The sequence below is a fragment of the Trichoplusia ni genome, chromosome 8 (genome assembly GCF_003590095.1).
Source record: "Trichoplusia ni isolate ovarian cell line Hi5 chromosome 8, tn1, whole genome shotgun sequence".
Lineage (NCBI taxonomy): Eukaryota > Metazoa > Arthropoda > Insecta > Lepidoptera > Noctuidae > Trichoplusia > Trichoplusia ni.
Window position 1 is genome coordinate 5,125,388 of NC_039485.1, and position 21,039 is coordinate 5,146,426.

Below are 21,039 nucleotides of genomic sequence, written 5' to 3' on the forward strand. Positions count from 1 at the left end.
TATAATGCATTAGAAATTAAATTATTTTACTAATATGTTTTTTGATCAATTATTAATAAATTAAAAAGACATCACTGTAGGTTTAACCTTTGCTTTCTTTGTTCCAGATAAACAAAGAAAAATTGAGTTGCTTTCGACTAAGGTGTACAAATATTTGTTAGGATAAGGAAAATAGATAGATAAGTAAAAGTAAATTTACTGTTTAATGGCACCTGTGTAATTTATTTAAGACAAAATAGTAACAAAAACAAAAACAATACAATAATAATATATAAGTATCTGATTGAAGACATTGAAATAGATTCCTAAAATAAATCGAAGCATCTATGAATGTATAAAACTGTAATGGAAACCACACATAACTTTTTACTTCATAAACTTTATCTGTTATACCATATTATTGAAATCTCTTCTACGAACAAAACATGGATCACAAATAGCTATCCCAAACTTATTATTTTTTTGCGTTTACTAACGCAAAAATTTTGCTTGGTATAACTTTTAATCCATTTAATGTATGGAGCAATCCTGGTGTGAACATCTGGGAAGCCAACAGCACATGGAATGCCCCATGACGCCACGCCAACGAGCTCGTCGCCTTTTATCAAAGGACTGCCGGAATCGCCCTGAAAAAAATTAACATATTGCCTGCATTACAGAAATTCCTGTGTATCTCAAAGTGTTTGTTCCATTAGGTATCGATCAGTTTAATAAGATAAATCCTTCAAAACGTTCGAGGAGCAATGTACAAGAATTAAGTTATGATATCAACTGTACTGTAGATCCGACATTTCTTCAATCTCTATATGAACTGGGTCTGATTAACGTGCTTCAAACGAATGACACTACTTACATGACAGCTTCCCTCTCCGTACTTAGTAAATGTACAAAACATTTCTCTAGTTATTTCTCGTGTATATCGCATCGCAAACTCGCAAATTTTCTGGGAGAAAACTGGTAAATCCAAAACGTACATCCTGCGGCTCGAGAGACCATTCGGCTGAAAATATTTTTGACTTAAGTTAATAAAAACGAGAAAGTTTACAATCAAACCCGGACACCGAAGCGTTAACTGTCAACAGTTCGCTTTCTCATAAACTAGCATTTCTTTTGTATTGTCGATGTAGTTTACAAACAAAAATCTTGCACGAATACAATACTCGATTCAGATGAAATAGAACATAATCTGTTTTTTCCGTGTGGTGATCGTATCTGACAAAACAAAAACATGAAGTTTGGATAAAACTTCCTGATTTTTCAAAAGATATCATTGTTGCCAAAATACTTGTGTCAAAACAGAACCATCAAAAGGTGAAATCATAAGTGAATTCTCCATTTGTGTAACGTGGGGTTCTTTTCGCCTTGCCAGGAACACACATTTTACTTGCCTTGCCTTGTTATCTTTAAACTTGTGCCTTAACCTAAAAAATAGCTATGCGTAATAATTGAGTCCCGGATAATCGAATCTGGATGGAAGTTACCAATAAAGTATAACCTATTACTTAATTCTACGTATTCAAGACACCAACCTCGTCTGCTCCAAATCCGACCAGAGTTACTTCGTCTCTTTCTCTTAGCTTTGCTCCTCTAAGATTCAAGACCCGTATCTTACGCAAATCGAACGGCTTCTTTGTTTTTATAATTGCAATATCGTGTTCTTTGCTTGTGGAATTATATTTAGGATGTACAATTATTGATTCAACCTCATTTTTTACTCCTCCCACGTCCAAATCGTGCGTACCAGCTACAATATTCATATATTTAGGCTCTGCTCTGGAAGAAAATATTTGGTATAAAATCAACTTAATTAATTGTAGTTGTATTTTTTGTCTAGAGTGAAAGTATTCACGTAAAGAATCTTATGATCTTTTATATAAAAGTTAGGAGAATCCTCTTGGATCCACCTCCTCGGGAGGAAGTAATATTAGTCTCCTACTGACTAAAACTGAACCGCCATGCTACGTATGTCTCCAACCACCATCAACCACTCCACTGGTGCGAGGCAATGCGTTGCAATTTTGTTTATCACGCAGCCATACCTCTAAGTTTTCCCTGTAAAGTTAAGCTGTGTAGGAAAAACAAAGCCTGTGTGTGGTAAACACTTTGTAAAGCTTTGCAGGCTAAACACGGTCCGGAAAATTATTTCCTATATTATCCATAATAGTGATATTTCTTGTAGGTAAGTCTCATTTAGATTAGTCCGAAATATGCGTTGTTTGTCACAAGAATTTGAGAATTCCCTGTTTACTCAAAAAACAGAGAGATAAAAGTGCTTTATGTACCTACAATTAATGATTGGAGTTGATTGAAATCTAATTACGCATAGGAAGCAGAAATTGACACGATGATTTCAACTATTTACCTACTTGTAACCACTTTCCTATAACTTTCCGTTAAAAGGTGATTCAAATCTATTCTTGTATTTACGTAAATGCCTAAATATTTAATCAAATTGTAGTCCATTTTGTAACTCAAACTTTCGTCTGCAATATTATTTGCATAGCGCATACCCAGAGTTGGATATAACAAGAAAAGGACGTAGAACACTGAAACTAGGTCTCTACCTAATATACAAAGATAGAGCACATAAGCCTTAGTCAAAAAAACTTTAACACTACTTACTGGTGAACACAATGAGCACATGTAACTATATGCCACTTGGAAACCACAGCCCCGCCACACACATGCTGCCCAGATAGGTTCTGCATGGACGCGTGAAACTTTCCGTAATCCGCAGGCGCTTCATAACCGCCCACAATCCGAGACTGCGTTCCTGAAACTGTTCACATACCTGATAAAAACGTAACTAATTAAATTTTGTATAAGATGAATTTAAAGAAAAATAATAGTAGGTACCACTTTCGACAAAATTGTACGCAAAAATTGCAATCAAAATAACATAAAATAATTTTCCCATTTTAACACCTACATAACACAAGTATTTTTGTACACTGGTAGCTTATTTTGTGTTGTTTTACATTAGTATTTATCTAAGATCTTAATCGTTTTATTGTTATCTATTCCTAAGTGTAATCATTTTGATTAAATCTGTTTCATACAATTTCATTTATCATAACAAAATCAAATTCAATAAGGATAAACCATCCGACATAACATGAGATCCGGCTACAAAACAGATTTGGTATTGAATTAAACATTACCAATGTATTATGGGAAATATTATAAAAGTGGGTGGGTATGGTATGGTTTTTTTTTGTCGAATACATTGACCGGGCTGCTACAATCCCAACGATTATGTTGTGGTCACTCGTTTTTAAATTACTCAGTGCCATGCAAATTATACTACATGGACTTATTCCTCCGTTGCGGAAAGGCGGAGAGTTAAGAAAGGTTCTTTTTTTCCTGATGCCAAGGCTACGCGAAAACACTTTCCCAAACTATCACGACCCTTGGTACCGTTATAAACAGAAGAACCGTTAAAAAACAGTTACTGATTTCCGAAATGTTTTTAAAAATAGAAGGTATTTTGAATCATAATACCATTGAATTAGCTTAAATTATTGGTCTTGTCCATTTCAAAACACAGTATTTTTTGTGTTGTGGAACGTAAAGAAGAAAGATAGTATTGCAAAATATATTGCCAAAGAGATCTGCATTATTATTCTTCTTCTTAACGTATTTATGGACGGTACTTAATATTTTATTATTTTATCATAACTATTATTATAACGGCTATTTCTTTACGTAACTTGAAAAGGGAAACAATATCACGTTTTTTTAAATAACACAAAGCGTAGTGGTTTCGTGAATGTTAGACATTGAAATGAAACTACTTTTACGGTAGGGAACTAAAATCAAAAATGATGAAATCCGTAAAAGTAGTTTCATTTCAATAACACAAAGCGTTTACATTTCTGCGTTTCTTGTGTTGAACTGGCAATACTGGTATTAAAAGTCATTTCAGCGTGACATATTGTTGAAATTGTGTCAATTGTGTTTTCGACTCTTCGTATGATCTTGATGATATTTTAGCCAAAACATTATTTTGTTTGTGTATTGATAATTTGATACTCTAGAGCTATGGATATTTTGAAAGCTGAAATTGCACGTAAACGAAAACTTCTTGAAGAAAAGAATATTATAGTAAGTAGAATCGACGTACGATGAAACATTTTTCCCAGTGTGAGGCATAGATGTGAACAAACTTATTTCGTAATTGCAGGACCCTAACACGAATAAGAAATATTTCAAGAGAGGGGAACTTTTGGCTAAAGAACAAGAAGAATACTTAAAGAAATACGGTCCTCAAGTTAGTGAACCAGAAGACAACAAGCCAGACATAAACAACGAAAAAGGTTACAACTGCTTACATTTTTTTTTTATTAATTGCTCAATTTTGATGTTTGAGTAAAGCAGATAGATAGTTACTTATTGAAATTGCAAAGATACTGATCGTGATTATGTTATGAATAATCAAAGTAATGTTTTCTGCAATAAATCGAACTTAAGCAATTATTACTGTATCATGTTTACAGGTGACAGACAAGCAAGAAATGATGCAGAAAACACAGAGATAGTTGGACTGCCGAGAACAGAGGTGATAAAAAGGTTGAGGGAAAGAGGTCATCCTATTTGGCTGTTTGGTGAAAATGAACTGCAATCATTTAAAAGGTTGAGACGGATAGAGATTCAGGAACCGGAAGCCAATAGAGTAAGCAAAAGTCAACTAATCACTTTTACATGTTATTGTATCTGATACTTGTAATGCCAATACATTTCTTCTGATACACATGATGGATAATCTTACTGTACTACTTACATTTTCAGGGTCTCAGGAATGATTTCCAAGAAGCTATGGAAAAAGTGGATGAAGCTTATCTAAATGAAATATTGGCACTGGGAACACAGGTAAACAGTCTTAGTATATTTATATTTACTCTTTCAAATCTAATTGCATTGAATTTTCTTAGAAAACAAATGAATAATACTTAACTACTACTTACTTTTAATCAATGAACTCGGCCAAACATAGTTCACTGTCAGCTGAAGGTTTCCCCAGGAACCACAATATCCATTAACTTGGATTTTGTGACAAAATAGGTTGTGAAGTTAGATAAAGTTGCAACATATTTGTGTAGTTTGATTTTTTTTTTTACTTTTTCTGTTATCTCTAGATTGACACTGAGAAACAAATAAAGGAAGATGCTCTAGATGACTCTATCACATATGACTTTATTCAAGAGATGGCGAAAACTATGGGGCAGGGAGACAAGAACCATGATATGAATGTTATATTAGCTTTGTTACAGGTAAGTTTTAAATAAAACCAGACTGATTATAAGAGACTTATAGACTTGAAGAAACAGTTCAGCAAATAAAACTGAATGTATTTATTTTTCCTAATAGTGATGCAGAATAATTAAAAGCCTTAAGCCTAAAAGTTTTTTCACATACCACTCAACTTTATCGTATTTTTTGTAAACACTGAAGTTTTTAATAAGTTTGAAAGTTTAAAATGCACAGATGTTTTAGTAAAGTTTGAATATGATTTGATACTTAACTGGTTAATATTTCACACATTAAAAACATAGTATACAAAAAATAGTCCAATTAATTACTACCTTCATAATTTTTTCCACCAATAAAAACAAAAACATTTTAAATTTCAGTTTCTCTTAAAACTATGGGGACAACAGCTGAACTCTGCAACCGGAGCAGAAAAGACAGCAGTCAAACACAAAATGACAAGAGCCACATTCACACAAACACAAGTGTATTTGAAACCGCTTGTAAGGAAACTGAAAAAGAAGAATCTTCCAGATGATATCTGTGAAAGTCTCTGTGAGATAACTAAACATTTGCTTGAAAGAAACTACATAATGGTAAGTTATAAAGAATTTATTTTGTAGCCTTTTCCAATGCTTTGTTGAGATTGATTTCTTGTGTAACAACACTGGATTCAGTTACATAAAACTATAACTTTTCTGATTGCCACACACTTTAATGCTTTGGTTTGTATTCCAATTGAAAATAAAACATTAATATACATTAATTTACATAATTATACATTAATTTGCCATTGTAGCAACATCAATCTTTGTTTTTTTTTTCAGGCAAGTGATGCATATTTACAGATGGCAATAGGTAATGCACCTTGGCCTATTGGTGTCACTATGGTTGGTATCCACGCTCGTACTGGACGAGAAAAGATTTTCTCCAAAAACGTAGCTCACGTTATGAACGACGAAACACAAAGGAAGTACATACAAGCATTGAAGAGATTAATGACAAAATGTCAGGAATACTTTCCAACTGACCCTTCACGATGTGTGGAGTATACTACGACTAGATAATATTATAGATCTTGTGAAAATTATTGTGTTTTTTTTTCTACCCTTAATGTGCGCTTTAAAATTAATAAATATTGAGTTGAGTTATGATGTAAGTTGACTACCTAGCCGAGAGAAATTAATTATTTTGGTGAATTAGTAAGAAAAAACTATTGTTTCTTTGTACACATTACATTTGCATTGGCAGTACAGTGCGGCATTCCGAAAAGTAGACAGGTGAACTCTAAGGGCCGATTATTAAATAGCCAGATAACTTTTAACTGACGAATATAATAAACTAATTTAATAAAAAATAAATAAATGCGGCCAACATCACATACATTGTTCTGAACCCAAAGCACTTGTATTATGGAATTCAGATACAACGAAGGTTACCGCAAACACCCAGACCCGAGACAATGTAGAAATGTGAATTTTTACATTGACCCTACCGGGGATCGAACCCGGGACCTCAGAGCTAGCGACACCTTGAAACCGGTGCGTACGCCACTCGACCACGGAGGTCGTCAAAATATGTTTTGTTTTGGCAGCTTTTGTATAGAAAATATGATATACGGCCATATTTATTCCTCAGGTAGGTAAAACTTATCTGACATTTGAAAAATCGGGCCTATTATAAATTAAATTGAGGAGTTTCGCATATTTTTCTGTTGGCAACTCTGCAAAGTAATGTCACAGAGTTTATTATCAGCTGTCAACAGTGATTATAATCAAAGCTGTGTAAAGTTTATTTTCAAGTTTAAAATCATGTTAAAATGATCTTAGACTATGTAATCAAGTTTCACTTAGAAGACTGTATTAGCATTTTATCTGAAACAGATAACTTGGGTTACTACAGCATTAAAATCGAGTAAATATCAATTCAAAATGAGGTTGTACCGCATTGTTTGTTTATGTTTTGACTGTTTGTTTATATCTTTCAGCTTTTTGAAACTTTTTGAGTCGTACCCTGATATTGGAGATAAAGTGCTATGTAGCCCTATCGAGAGTTTGCCGGCTTGTAATAGGGATTTAATTAAGGCCCAACAAACAATCTTGGAACGGGACGAATATAAAGCCGATGTAGCAAAGTTAGAATATTGTTTCTTAAAACGTAACATCCATGCAAGGTTTTTTGGTTTACCAGTTTGCCCCGAATTACATCGTACGGTATTCCCAAAAAATGTGGACTTGGGATGTTTTTTAAAAGTTACAGGTAAGTTTCCATTCAGCCCTGCTACATTTTCAACTTTTTTAATTTTAACTTCAAACTCTAAATAAAACAAATTATTTATTTAAATATTTATCAGAAAAGAAACATACAGCTTAAATATTATTCAATTAAACTTTTCATCAAATCAACAATCAACAACATTATAATTATACTAATTACTAATTATTGTGATATTGGTTTCAGGTACTGTTGTAAGAGTAACGCAATCCAAGATGTTGGAATATCAGCGGAAATATGTGTGTGTCAAATGTAAATTTGAAAACTGTATTGAAGCTGAATTTGAGAATAGATACATCTTAAAAGCCCCTTCTAAATGCGCGAGTGATGTCAAACCTTGTAGAAGTTCTACCTTTACTCAAGTTCCCCTCGTTTCTAGAGAACATTGCAAAGATTATCAAGAAATTAAAATACAGGTATAAATTAAAATAAAGAGGAAGGTTTTCAAGCCAGACAGTAGCAGTTCCACTTGTTGCCTCTCTTAGAAAAATCTAGTTGTTCAGCTGTTGTCAAAATTTTACAAAAGATATTAGTTTACCTTACTTAGTTTTAAATTTAATTTACATAAGTTATACCTCAAAGTCTGAATATACAAACATTAACTATGTAATAGTTAACTACGTAATGTTTTGTTTTTTATGGCTCAATTTTTAAAAATCAAATTATTAACTGGAATGTTTCTTATTACAGGAGCAAGTAAATAAACTAAGCATTGGTACTATTCCCGGGTCAATGTGGGTAGTGTTGGAGGATGATTTAGTTGACTGTTGCAAACCTGGTGATGATGTCATCATTTGGTAGGTTATAACGAAAATATTTGAGTATTTTATTTTGTGCTTTTAAGTATATCTTATGAAAATAGGTATTGTATTTGCTTCACTAAAAAAATAAGGAAGTATGGGATTGGTTACTATATTTTCTTATATTTTGCGTGTCATGAAACATACACAAGATCTTTCACGTAAGACAATAAATATTAATATCTTTTTTATGTATTTGAATTAGTAAATAATCCCTTCTTTTTCCAGTGGTACATTACGGAGACGTTGGCGACCATCCAGCCACAACAAAAAATCAGAAGTTGAACTTGTACTACAAGCAAACTTTGTCGAAGTATCAAATGCACAGAGGTCAGAGGTTGTGGCATCTGCTCCCGATGTTAAGGACTGCTTTGACGAGTTCTGGTTGAAGTATGAAGCTTGTCCTTTGAAGGGTAGAGACCGTATACTAGCATCTGTTTGTCCTCAGGTAAAATTGTTTGTATACAATTTTATAAAGTCACAAATAATAAACAAATCACCTACTATGCGTCTTCTGCGCAGTTTGTGGGCAATCTTGGTTTTACAGCAATGGTTCTATTTTAAGAACTCGTAATACAGACACCCTCAATGCAGAACTCAAAAATTTCTGAATCATTAAGGTGGGATTTATATTCTGTTGACTGCTTTATGAAGCCTACAAAAGAACACGGACCCTTGCTGACTGTTGTTATAAATTATGAAAAAAAAAGATTCACTTTCCAATGCCAGACTCTTCAAATTCATGCCTTAAGTGTCTATCAAGTCAAATCAGAATGCATTAATTTCATTTCAGGTTTATGGACTACATTTAGTGAAGCTTGCAGTACTGCTAACAGTCATCACTGGTTCAAATCACGTTGTTGAAAATGATGCCAAAAGGTCTGCCCAAGATGAAAAACATGCCACTCGCGTAAGAGGGCAGTGTCATTTGCTCTTAGTAGGAGATCCAGGTATGGATTTATAATTAACTTAATACAGTTTGTTCAAGATACTTCTTCTATTGTTTACAAAAAACTGTATAAATTGCAATGCCCTAACAGGCAACTAAGTTCTAAGAGCCTACCCAATATTAACACCTTCAAAACTTGTACACCTACACTTAGATCGCAATAAAGATATTTGAATTTCAATTTGATACTTTGAACTCTATTTGTTAACTTGCAACATTGGTTTTGCTTTATAGGCAAAATAAAAATAAAAAATCAAAGTATACGATCAAGGCAATTTGAATCCTATTCATTTCGTAGTAAAGTTGTTTTTCATAACAACTCACTTTTTAAGGTACAGGAAAATCACAGCTGCTTCGTACTGGATCAGAATTGACTGCGCGTTCGGTGTTCACGTCAGGAGCCGGAAGCACTAGAGCAGGGCTCACCTGTGCTGCACTCAGGGTGGGTACAATGTACTTGATTACATCTCGAGAGTTATTCAAATTGAATAAGGGATTTGACTATTATCTCATAATATACGTGCTTTTCATTTTGTCACTTCATTAAACTATTAGGGAAGATTAAAAGCATTTAAGATGATGAATTGTTTGATAATTGTTAGTGGGGGCAGTAAAGGGTAAAGTGTACTGGTAAGTGACGTCATACGAGATTCAAAATCACTGTATCGTTTTCAAGTTTTGTTTACGAGATAAAATTTATAGCATATATTTTGTGAAAATCTGTCAGACGGACAGAATTTTTGCTTGTTTGCTTCTCAATAATTAGTGCTTCTTGCTACGAAAAAGATACTGGAGTATTATTAACTCAGTTTACGTGATTTACAGGAGGATGGCGAATGGCAGCTAGAGGCTGGCGCTCTTGTATTATCTGACGGAGGTGTTTGTTGCATTGACGAAATATCACAGCTACGGGAACACGACCGAACTGCTATCCACGAGGCGATGGAGCAACAAACAATATCTGTAGCTAAGGTAAGTAAGATAAATATTGCCAATCTATTTTGGCTAACGGTTGTATTTGGTTACATTTGAATATTGTTCTTCGTCGTTGAATGAATTTTGTTATAATTTTTGAAGTGAAACTTCTTTGTCGGCGTTGGAAAAAAAACCATCCCGCTTCTTTTTTTTTAATCTTATTTTTTAAATGTAGACAGAGCTCGTTCCTCGATTGCGATTGAGGCGCCATCTTTAATTATTTTTTATCATAGTGTTATATATTTTTAGGCTGGCATAGTCTGCAAGCTCAACACAAGATGTGCCATAATAGCCGCGTGCAATCCAAAGGGGCATTACGATACTGATCAACCACTGAGCGTCAATGTGTCTCTTGGTACTCCTCTGCTAAGTAGGTAAAGATCAATTTTATATTTATGTTTTATGACAAGTTAACTAACTACTGCTTTTACAATAGCAATTGCCATTGCGAAAGCGAGATAGCGCACGGCATACATCATAATCTAATCTAAGTTGTACTTTAAGATGTAATCATTAAAATGCGATTCGTTTCTTGTACTTCAGGTTCGATTTAATATTTATACTACTAGACTCTAAAAACAAAACCTGGGACAAACTTGTGTCATCATACATACTGTTTGGAGATTCCAATGCGGTTAATACTAAGAAAAAATGGACTCTCGAAAAGTTGCAGGTAAGACATATAATAACTGGGTACCAGTACTTTATTTGCTCTACCAAAGTTGTCCTAAAACCTGAATGAAAATGCTGACATAATTCACCTTAGATAGCTTTGACTATGTTTGACCTTTTGAATCTTTACTTTTATGCTTTTTTTTAGATGTATATAAGTCTAGTCGGACCAAAATATACTGAAATGACGAAATCAGCTAACATGATACTTCAAAAGTATTATATGGCGCAAAGAAGATCTGAGCATAGAGACCCTTCTCGCACCACAGTCAGAATGCTAGACAGTTTAGTAAGGTATGTATCTTTTGAATGTTGAACTTATTCTACTAACTATAGCTACTTCATTCGATATAGAAGTACGGTTTAGGGAAAAATCATACCGAATTAAAATCAAGTTTATCACAAGTCCATGAAAATCTGTTCAACGCTTTGTCAGTCAAAATGTAATAGACAGCCAAAGTTACGCTGCGTTTCTAAACAAATTTGAATTCACATTTATATTTGAATGGCTAAATATTAAAATTTTATTTACAGATTGTCTCAAGCGCATTGCAGACTAATGTATCGAAAAACAATCCTGCCAATGGATGCAGTAATAGCAGTTTCACTCGTAGACTTATCGATGCAAGATTGTACGCTTAACGATACGGTAGACGCTTTACATTCTACAACTCCCAAATACCCAGACTTTGATTACCTATGCACAGCTAAGAAACTGCTGACTCGACTAAATCTCCTCGACATTTGGAGAAATGAACTTTTATACTATGCTAAACTAATGCAAGTTGACCACAAAACACTTGAAAGCGATATAGAATCAGGCAATTGTAAATTATTTGCCAAACACGATGACGTCACCGATGACAATATACATCTTTCTTCAACACTTATTACTAGTTCTTACTTTAATAATAATAAGAAATCAAAGAATGATACTGATGATCAAATTGAAGAGAACAATGGTAGAACAGATAATAAATTCAAAGATCCAGATATTCATGAAAAGTTTGCAGTAACATTGAAGAAACATTCGACGTTAAATAAAGCAGCCAATGACCCGTCAAATATACCAACTAAAAAGGCCAATAAGCGAAAAAGGAAAGAAGTAGTTGTAGACTCTAGACCCGTTAAAAATAAATTGCCAAAGAAAAGAAAGAAATCTAAGGACAAAATGAATCATGACGATGAACAATCCAATAGTGAAAATGAATTAGAAATATTAAACGCTGTGCCTAGTGTAAACGACGCTTTAGCTGATTTAGGCCTTGATTTCAGTTTTATGAAAGAAAACAATAAGAATATTGTCGTCAAGTCTGAACCTAAAGATTTGGAGACATCTGATGAGATTCTTGATATTTCTATAAAAAATAATGATAGTATAGTTAACAAAAGTCCTAAAGAAGAATTAAATAAAAGCGCGTCAAAAGATAAAACTATCAATAAGTTGAAAATGTTTCAGTTTTCTAGTAAAAAGGATTTTGATAAATATGATGAAAAGCCAGGGCAATCAGCAGATAATAAATCAAAGAGTTTAGTAGTATCAAAAGAAAACAGAGCAGATTTGTTGGAGAATAAACCATCTACATCAAAATCAAAGATTTCTATGTTTGAGAATCTAACAAACTCATCACAGAAAGACAAAGTAACAAATATTTCAGAATTGAAAGGTAAAGAAAATAGCAATTCTTTACAAATAGTATCTACTAGTTCTCAACTATCAATATTTGAGAGTTCCGATTGTGATATAGATTTTGATATTTAATCATGAATTAATGTATTTTTAAATAAATCAAATTTAATTTGAATGTTTATATTTTCTATTATAATAATCACTATTGACATATTTACAAATTATAACAACTTATAATTATGGGGTAAACTGAAAATTGCTTCCTCTATATTTCATTTTTCTTTATATATTCTGATGACGGAGCCTAGATATTATTATATATTGCCCATTGCAGGTATATTATTATAGGAAATGACATTACATCATTTAATTTCTTTATAGGATTTTTCTTTGAGACATGGCAACCTCACCTTCTGCAAATGCCAATCATATTTATTTTTGGGTGGTATACAGATATTAATGAAAACGATCCCTCTAAAAACTATAAGCTGTTGTTATCAATTTACAATAATTTACTAAACAAGTAATTTATTACTATCCTTCAGCTGCAGATACCTTATGAGGGTCTGCCTCATAGTTATCAATTAACAGGTGTTTGAACCTCCTTGCTGTTATTTGGATACTGTCCTCTTTGGGTGTAATGTTCATTATTTCTACTCTTGCAACATATAAATGGTCTGGATTATTTGGGCTAACCATTTTAATAACATCCACTTCATCACCTAGTTTGACCTGTAATATAACAAAATATTATGCAAGCTGTATCTACCTTTATTGTATTGTGAATCTGACTAGCTTTAGCTTTCTAAGAAACACTCAGATAAAGATGTACACAGTGAAATGGGTTTTCAAAGTCAGGGACGTGATTACTGTATAAAGTACAAGAAGTTGAATGAAGTACCTGGTGGAGTTAAAGGTGAAAAAAGGCTGTTAGCATTGATGTGTTAACTAAATAAATAAAAACTTACAGAAGCACTTTTCTTCAGAACTTTCTTGCCGTTCAATCTTATTTTACTTTCATAGAACATTTGCTCTATTTTACTGAAAGGAAATAAATGATTTAATTCACCATTCATGTTACTGTATTTGTAATTGAAAAAAAATCAAAGCATGTGAAAAATGAAAAATAATAGTAATAATATTCTTACTTTCTAGATATAGTTAGCGCTGACTTCAAAACTACATCAGTTCTCATAGAGGTTGTAGAAAACTTGACAACTTTAGAGTCCCTTGATAGCGACGAGTCATCATCCGGCACTATATCTTCGTCGTCAGAATCGTATTGGCTCTAGAATATCGGTATAAAACATTTCAATTAGGAATAATCTCTTGAAACAGTTGAAAGATGAGGATTGAAACTAGACTTGCTGTTACATTAACAACGGCACGGATTGAATATACAGTTTACACAGTATCTCCCAATATACAAACCTTCTTTGATTTACAACGAACAGAGGTAAATAAATGATTGGGATAAACACTTGCAAGTTTTGAGGTTATGTTTACATCTTTGTACACACAAAGCTGTATAAACCTTTTGGTTGTTTCTTGTCGAAACACTCTGCACATAAGGGTTGGATTTAAAATTCTTCGATAAAGACTCATTGTTTTAACTACAGGGATCTTTATTTAACCTTGATTTACATTTGAAAAAAGGATTACAAAACAATACTTTTCGTTGCACGTAAGATTAGCAAATGTCACTTTTAGGTCAAATCTTTTAATTTGCTCAATTATTGTTTTAAAGACTTATAATGACTGTGCGTAGATCCGTTATTCTTTAAATTTATATTGTAATACACTGTATAATAGTATAACACAAATTAGCAACCATTGCATAAGAACCATTGAGATCGAATCCTTTTTAGATTGTGTTAAACGAACGTGAAACGAAACGTTAAACATGTTTAGAAACCAAATAGACATATCATTCTTCGTTTGGAAATAATTATAAAAGACTTATTTATTTACCTCAGAGGTAAAATATTAGTACTTTGTTCTATGTTGTACTTCTTTGATCTGGAACAAAACAAACAGCTGAGCTAGGTTAAACATGTCATAACAAACGAACTGTGTCTCTATCACCAACCGCGACTTCTTTGTAAGCTTGAATTATAAATGACGAGGCGAGCGTTGACGATAGCTGGGTTCTCATAAATTCATAATCATATCCGTTTACAGATTAGCCGCCGACCGACGTGTGTGAGAGCAAACACCCCACTTATGTTTGTTTACGACATTTGGTTAACATCAGACTGAATATAGTTTAGATGTTACGCCTTAGTTTAAGTTTAGATGTCCACTTATAGGTATGTAACTTAGCGCATGAGTTTGTATATCAACCTATAGAAGTCGAAGATTTCTTTGTTCCTAACACCGAAATGCTGTCGTAGGTACTTAAGAGGTAAGTAGGAACTAAAAAGAACCATAATAAAACTTTAACTCTAGTATGAAATCTTGTTTAAATAAAATAATTATTTCCTCGCCTATTCTATTAACTTATCAACATACCATCAATCATTGCCCTAACGAATGTCTAAAACAAAATAACATCATGAGGCTGCAATCACAATACAATACACTCCCGACTTTCAAGATAATTAACGATCATAATTCACCCTTCAAAGCGATAATGTCTTAAAAAAAGGACTTAACTTACAAAGAAAACAGATATGATATCCATATTGACTTTGGTGTCGGGGTGCGCGTGTCAAGCCGTGGGAGAATGGAATATGGACCGAAGATATATCTCGTCTCGTCGACGCGACTGAGAGGCGCATCAGAATAAACACCATACAAGTACAGACGGCAAAAAAGTTCTTTAAATTTCTCAGATGTGCCTAGGGGTTAACAACCACCCTTTCTTAGTAACATTCTGTAAATGTGAAAGAGACGTGTTGTGCACCGTCACGCTTCTACATTAATAATATTAGATACTATAGGACCTATCGGTAGGCCCCTGAACATAACCGAAATAAGCTAAAACATCGAATATCTACTTGCTTAAACCTGGGTAAAAAACGCAAACACGCAATTTCGACAAACCTAGGAAAAGCTTGCACTTTGAGTACTAGACCACCCAGAAACTTACTTTTTTTTTTTTAAAATTAATATGGATACAAATATTATGTCAGTGCCTTCTAATAAATGAAACTTACTTAAATACATACATATTAGATATCGACAAATTTCACCCAGACAGAACAAATGATGGTTTCTACTGACAAAGATTTGTAATGGGTGAGAATCGAACCCAACCCAACTATAGCAAGTCAGGGCCTGTAACCACAAAATAATTTCACCAATATTCTTGACGTCGGCATTCATTGTAGTTACGTAAACCTGTCTTGGTTTACCGACTTTTATTGCTGACCTTACCTCTTGATAAGAGTGATAATGGATTCGTGAACATTTTGCGGGAATTCAGGATAAGCTTAGCATAATGTTGAGTATCTAGTTATGTTGGCTGTTTAATGGCGCAATCTGTGGTGACTAGTGCTTAAGTTTTATGTGATTTGAATATGTAAAGTTAGATCAGCTGATCTCTAGTAGGTGCTTACGGTATGGTTCAGTATTTGAAGTTGGTACTTACCTTACCTGCAACCGAAGGATTGTGATCTAAGTTGATTCCTAGATATTACAGTCTCTAAGTATGTGTTATGAACCGGAGAGCAAAGAAGTCTGTAATTAAAATAACTACTGTTAATCCTAAAAGGGATTTTCCCTTGAATAGATTGCATGTGATAACAAATTGCTCAATCACCGTTTTGGCTGTTAACTTAACTATCTAAGACAAGAAGTTCAAAGCCATCCAAACTACAAGTTCAAAAATAAACTCCCGTTATTAAAAGTAAAGATATTTAATGAGATAAGCAATCACGACTGTGACTAAACAAACACACCCCGCTTGAGACTTAAAAATAAAGCAAACTTTTTCTTTCAACACAATTATTGAGGCGTTCGTCATCCAAACGGTATCCAACCACTTTATCACATTATACACGGTTTGTCTCTTAGCAACATATGGACACATGTCTGTTCAAAGATCTTTTTTATTTTAGTACATACGATTATGTTTACGGTGAGTTCAAAGGGTTTTTAATTTGACACAGTTTATGGCTTTGTCCTGTGTTGATGGCTGGATGGAAAAGTTGTGTTGTGTCGTCTCGTCTATTAATTTATTGTGAAGACAAAATAGTGTAATGGAATAAATTGTGATAGTATGTACTGTAGTGGATGATACTAATAAATCTTCTTGCACTTTAGCTCTTGTCACAGGTTACTCGCTACTTTGCTGACGAATGGGCTTCGGAGTGGTCTTAAATTACAGAACGAGGTATCGGTAATTAATAGTTTCAAGTTCTATAGTAGCACTACTAATGGTAATGGATCGGTAAAGTATAAAGTTCGGAGAAAGAATAAAGGAGTAAGTCCAAGCTGAAGTTTTGTAGAGAGTAGAGATGAAATTAAGTTCGAACTATTAATTTCACAAAAGCTGTTTTTTTTTTTGCGAGCAAAAACTGGTGTTTTTTGTTACGATATTTTTGGTACTAGCTCTGAAATTTGATTAAGTTTTTTGATCTTTAAGAAAGTGTGACAAGCTACTTCAATTATTATTTAACAGATTATTGTTCTCGAATGTTCTGTCTTATACCCTCCTTAAATTGATGTCCGAAAGACTATTATCGAATTTAAAGTTTGTTTCAATCTAAACTCATTTGAGACAGCTTAATTATTATATTGCTTCCGTACAATTTAATACAACAAAGACTGAAAGTATAACAAAGATAACTAACGAAATGATCGATCGACACTTTCTTTGTAGGCGACCAACTTCGAAACAACTGCGCTTATTCCCAGTAAATTGAATGACCATTTCCTAAGAACAAGTGTAGTTTTAGTTTTTATCTCAATAGCTTCAGTTCTTACTTCTTGTGAGCTAGGCGGCTCCTACATTCCACATTTTATGGCACAAGACCCGATAAAGTTTCTTTTATATAATTGCATTCTTGAACAATACGCGTTTACGATCCTTTATGCCGTCCACAAAGGAAGTTATGAATACATCGGTACTCGAGTTTCGGTGCTATAATGTTAACAAACATAAACTTTGCTACTCGACCGTGTGGTCTCAAATAAATCAATGGACCATTCGTTTTAATGGCTCCTGTCTTTCCAGTGTTGCGATACGACTTTTTAGTACTTAATTGGTAAACAATAGACTGTGATTTTGCAGTAAATCTGGTTGCTAATAAATCATTTCTTATTCTCGTTTTTGATTTGATTGTTTCCTTTATCAGAATTTACTTATTAGGTCGTTTTTTCTTTAATACAAACATTGTTTCGATGTTTTCAGTTTTTGTTTTAATTTAATTACGAAGTCAACGGATAAATGATTTTATAGGTACCTTTCTATTCAAAATATTGCAATTTCGTTCGTTTTGAACGCTACGTCGAGCGTGTGGCTCTGCCAATGAAATATTAAGCACGTTTCCCACCTAGCGCTTGTAAATTAGCAGCTTGACGAGCTGATCGAATGTACGTTGCATAGAGTTTTGCTTGTATTATGAATGCTGTCCAAATTAATTGGATGTTGCTGTTGTTTGCAGAGCTAATGCTCTGCTGCAGGTTAATATTTGATACAACGTTTCATATTATCAACTTGTAACGGATTTCTGTTTATTAACCTATGTGTTTTGATACCTTAGTAATAAGTACGTATTTATAACATATTTTGTTAAAAGGGTGATTCTCTAGAAAAAATAACACAAGTTAACGTCGTCATTATATTAGTAGTACTAAATTGTTTAAATTTTTGAGTCATCTATTAATAGCCTGAGTACTTTACGAACTCGGATAAAAATAATATCTATAGAATACATTAATCTGCAGTATCAAAAGTGTGGTGAGGATAATGACGTTTTTAACTTGTTTTACTTTTTTCCGGAGAATCACCCAAAACTAAAAAATATCACATAGGTACCCTATTCATTTTTCCTAATTTCTTTATGTATGAGCAAAACCGACACAGGTACCTATGTTCTTTATCTGATAAACCTAGCTGTCAGCTTAAAATTAGAAACGTCCGCGTCCAAATCAAATTCTGTAGGAAGTCTTACTGACTGTTACCTACATCTATAATTGGACTAACCCCGAGAACGGCTTACAAAACCGTCTCTCTTTCTAAGCTCGAAGCCCTTTATCCACGCCTTTCAAATAACAAAACAACATAAATAAAATCACCGTAAGTTTTGATTGATCTTAAATATCACCCGGCAGCTAAGCGAAGTAACGGGAGCGAGAAATTGAATTTCTCATTTGACGCCCGAGGTTCAGTATCGTTTATCATTGAGAGGTGACACTTCATCATGTCATGGTGTCCAGGCCCCTTTGTGCAGCTATTGGACTGTAAAACGCTTGACAGCCAGTAAGGAGTTGTATGTAATTGCGGATTATGTGGTATAATAGGCTGCAATTACGCTTGTGTCAGCTTGAGGAGGCTTCGGCGTTTGATGTTTGGATCCGTCTAGTATTGTATAGATAGCAACCATTCTATTTACTATTAGAAAGCCTTGTCTGAGTATCCATTAAAAATAACCAACTGAAATTCTACATGAATTTAGAAGTAAGTAGTCATTGCCATAACGATGCCATGATCTTATTTAATTGTAAGCTAAGGAACTTTCTGCAACAAGAGGTAAATTTTTAATTTATTATAGACTATGGAAGACGTTATGTTAGTTATAAAAGACAAATCTTTTTAGTAGTGCACTATATAAATTAATTTATGTTGTACCCTTGTTAAAGGTATAAAAATAACATTACAGCAGATATGAGACCTTCTTTTAACACAGTGAAATGGCGATGATAATAACGTCCTATGTTTATGTTAATCTGCATCTGTTTACGCAATGGAACTACCATTTAATTAAATTATTTATATGTTTTACTATTTAAAAGGATGCCAATCGAGGCAGGAAGAATTTAAAGGCAAAATTTAATGACATTATTAAACTAATATCGCTATTTATAACCTCAATTTCGATTTTTATCACTGCGGAGACGAAACTGTCTTAAAGTCTTAAATGTATCTTAATATTTTTTGTGTGGGTTTATGAGTTGGCCACATGGTTCATCGGTTATAACTGCCGACTAATGCAAGTTTTACGAGTAATTTCACGGCTATTCATTATACCCCGGCAGGGGGCACCGCTGTCGGTCAGTTAAGACACTCGCTGTCTGCACTAACATTGTATATGAGGCTCCTTTTATCGTCGTAATGAATACTTAACTGACTTTAATAAATTACTGTTGTTATTCGTGTGGCAGGTTGTTCAAAATATTTCTTGATCATTGAAAGTTGGCGACGTTTAGTGCTTAAGCATTTGTAGGGAATTAGAGAGATTGTTTTGACTGAATGGTCATGATACATGAACTGGGCTACTTTTGTAAGACGACTAACAAATCACCGTGTATAGTTAGATTAGATTTTCCACAGGCATTCTGTATCCGCTAAAACTTATGTTTCTATTATAATTATAGATTTAGAAAGTCACTACAACTTTATTGGTTAAAGACTAGGGAGTTCTGAAAGTTATTTTAGTGGAACAGAGGAGGAGTCTTAGTTGTTTTCGAATTCATTTAATTAAATTATGGTTATAGTTTATTTTATTTTGCTTATCTATACTCTATACTAATATATAAACCTGAAGAGTTTGTTTGTTTGTTTGTTTGAACGCGCTAATCTCAGGAACTACTGGTCCAAATTGAAAAATTCTTTTTGTGTTGAGTAGACAATTAATCGAGGAAGGCTTTAGGCTATAAACCATCACGCTGCGACTAATAGGAGCGAAGATACAATGGAAAATGTGAAAAAAAACAGAACGGGTATAAATCATAACTTACATCTTCTTCTACCCACGGGAACGAAGTCGCGGGCAACAGCTAGTTGTTGAATAAGCAGAAAGTGAAACGTACCGGACAATCGTTGCAGTCAAGAAAAAAAACATGGAAATATTAAACACCAGACAGGACTGTTTTAAAGTGTAACGGGTAGCTCAAACTAAGAAAACTAAAATATTTTCGGACGAAACTTTTGTTTTAATTTTCTTTATAATGTGGCATTAAAAATACATACAACTAGAAAAAAAAATATTAGGCAAAACAACGTTTGCTGGTCAGCTAGTGTAGTTATATTAAGTTCCAAATCCTTGGTTCCAAAATTAATCGGGCAGGTGTTTAACACATACCGTTGAAGGGGAAACGCTTCCTGTCAAATTCACAACCAAAATATTTACTTTCATTAATAGCTAGACACTAGACAATAATCCCAGTGTTTGTTATCCACACGCTTTGCCATTATAAGCTCATTTTGTCAGCTAACAGGTTGATGTGAGTTTAATTAAAATTCAGCGCCATCCATCACCGCCATATTGATTTTGTGTCACGTGCATTTGCTGCGTCCGTCCGTTATCAATTAGCCCGACATCGTT

General features: G+C 33.6%; 3 protein-coding genes across 3 annotated transcripts; 1 reads left to right on the plus strand and 2 right to left on the minus strand.

Moving 5' to 3' along the window:
• Positions 1–221: 221 nt before the first annotated feature.
• Positions 222–2,963, minus strand: LOC113496822 (chymotrypsin-1-like). The gene is made up of 5 exons (XM_026876184.1): positions 2,857–2,963; positions 2,623–2,779; positions 1,530–1,773; positions 854–1,000; positions 222–626 (listed from the first exon to the last, which is right to left on the minus strand). The coding sequence occupies exons 1-5, from the start codon at positions 2,915–2,917 to the stop codon at positions 441–443; spliced, it is 795 nt and encodes a 264-aa protein (XP_026731985.1). The 5' UTR covers positions 2,918–2,963; the 3' UTR covers positions 222–440.
• A 946-nt stretch (positions 2,964–3,909) lies between these two features.
• Positions 3,910–12,722, plus strand: LOC113496526 (DNA helicase MCM9). Its single transcript, XM_026875771.1, is given in 18 exon segments — positions 3,910–4,104; positions 4,184–4,316; positions 4,497–4,672; positions 4,789–4,869; positions 5,136–5,270; positions 5,631–5,843; positions 6,075–6,406; positions 7,235–7,506; positions 7,708–7,937; positions 8,212–8,318; positions 8,550–8,769; positions 9,115–9,271; positions 9,603–9,712; positions 10,096–10,242; positions 10,495–10,619; positions 10,789–10,918; positions 11,066–11,211; positions 11,452–12,722. Coding segments are annotated over 18 exon segments (4,005 nt in total). The 5' UTR covers positions 3,910–4,041; the 3' UTR covers positions 12,680–12,722.
• Positions 12,723–12,961: 239 nt separating this feature from the next.
• Positions 12,962–14,232, minus strand: LOC113496525 (uncharacterized protein C6orf203 homolog). Its single transcript, XM_026875770.1, has 4 exons — positions 13,979–14,232; positions 13,696–13,835; positions 13,516–13,588; positions 12,962–13,279 (listed from the first exon to the last, which is right to left on the minus strand). Exons 1-4 carry the CDS (start codon positions 14,150–14,152, stop codon positions 13,082–13,084), a joined length of 585 nt encoding a protein of 194 aa, XP_026731571.1. The 5' UTR covers positions 14,153–14,232; the 3' UTR covers positions 12,962–13,081.
• Between the last annotated feature and the right edge of the window lie 6,807 nt (positions 14,233–21,039).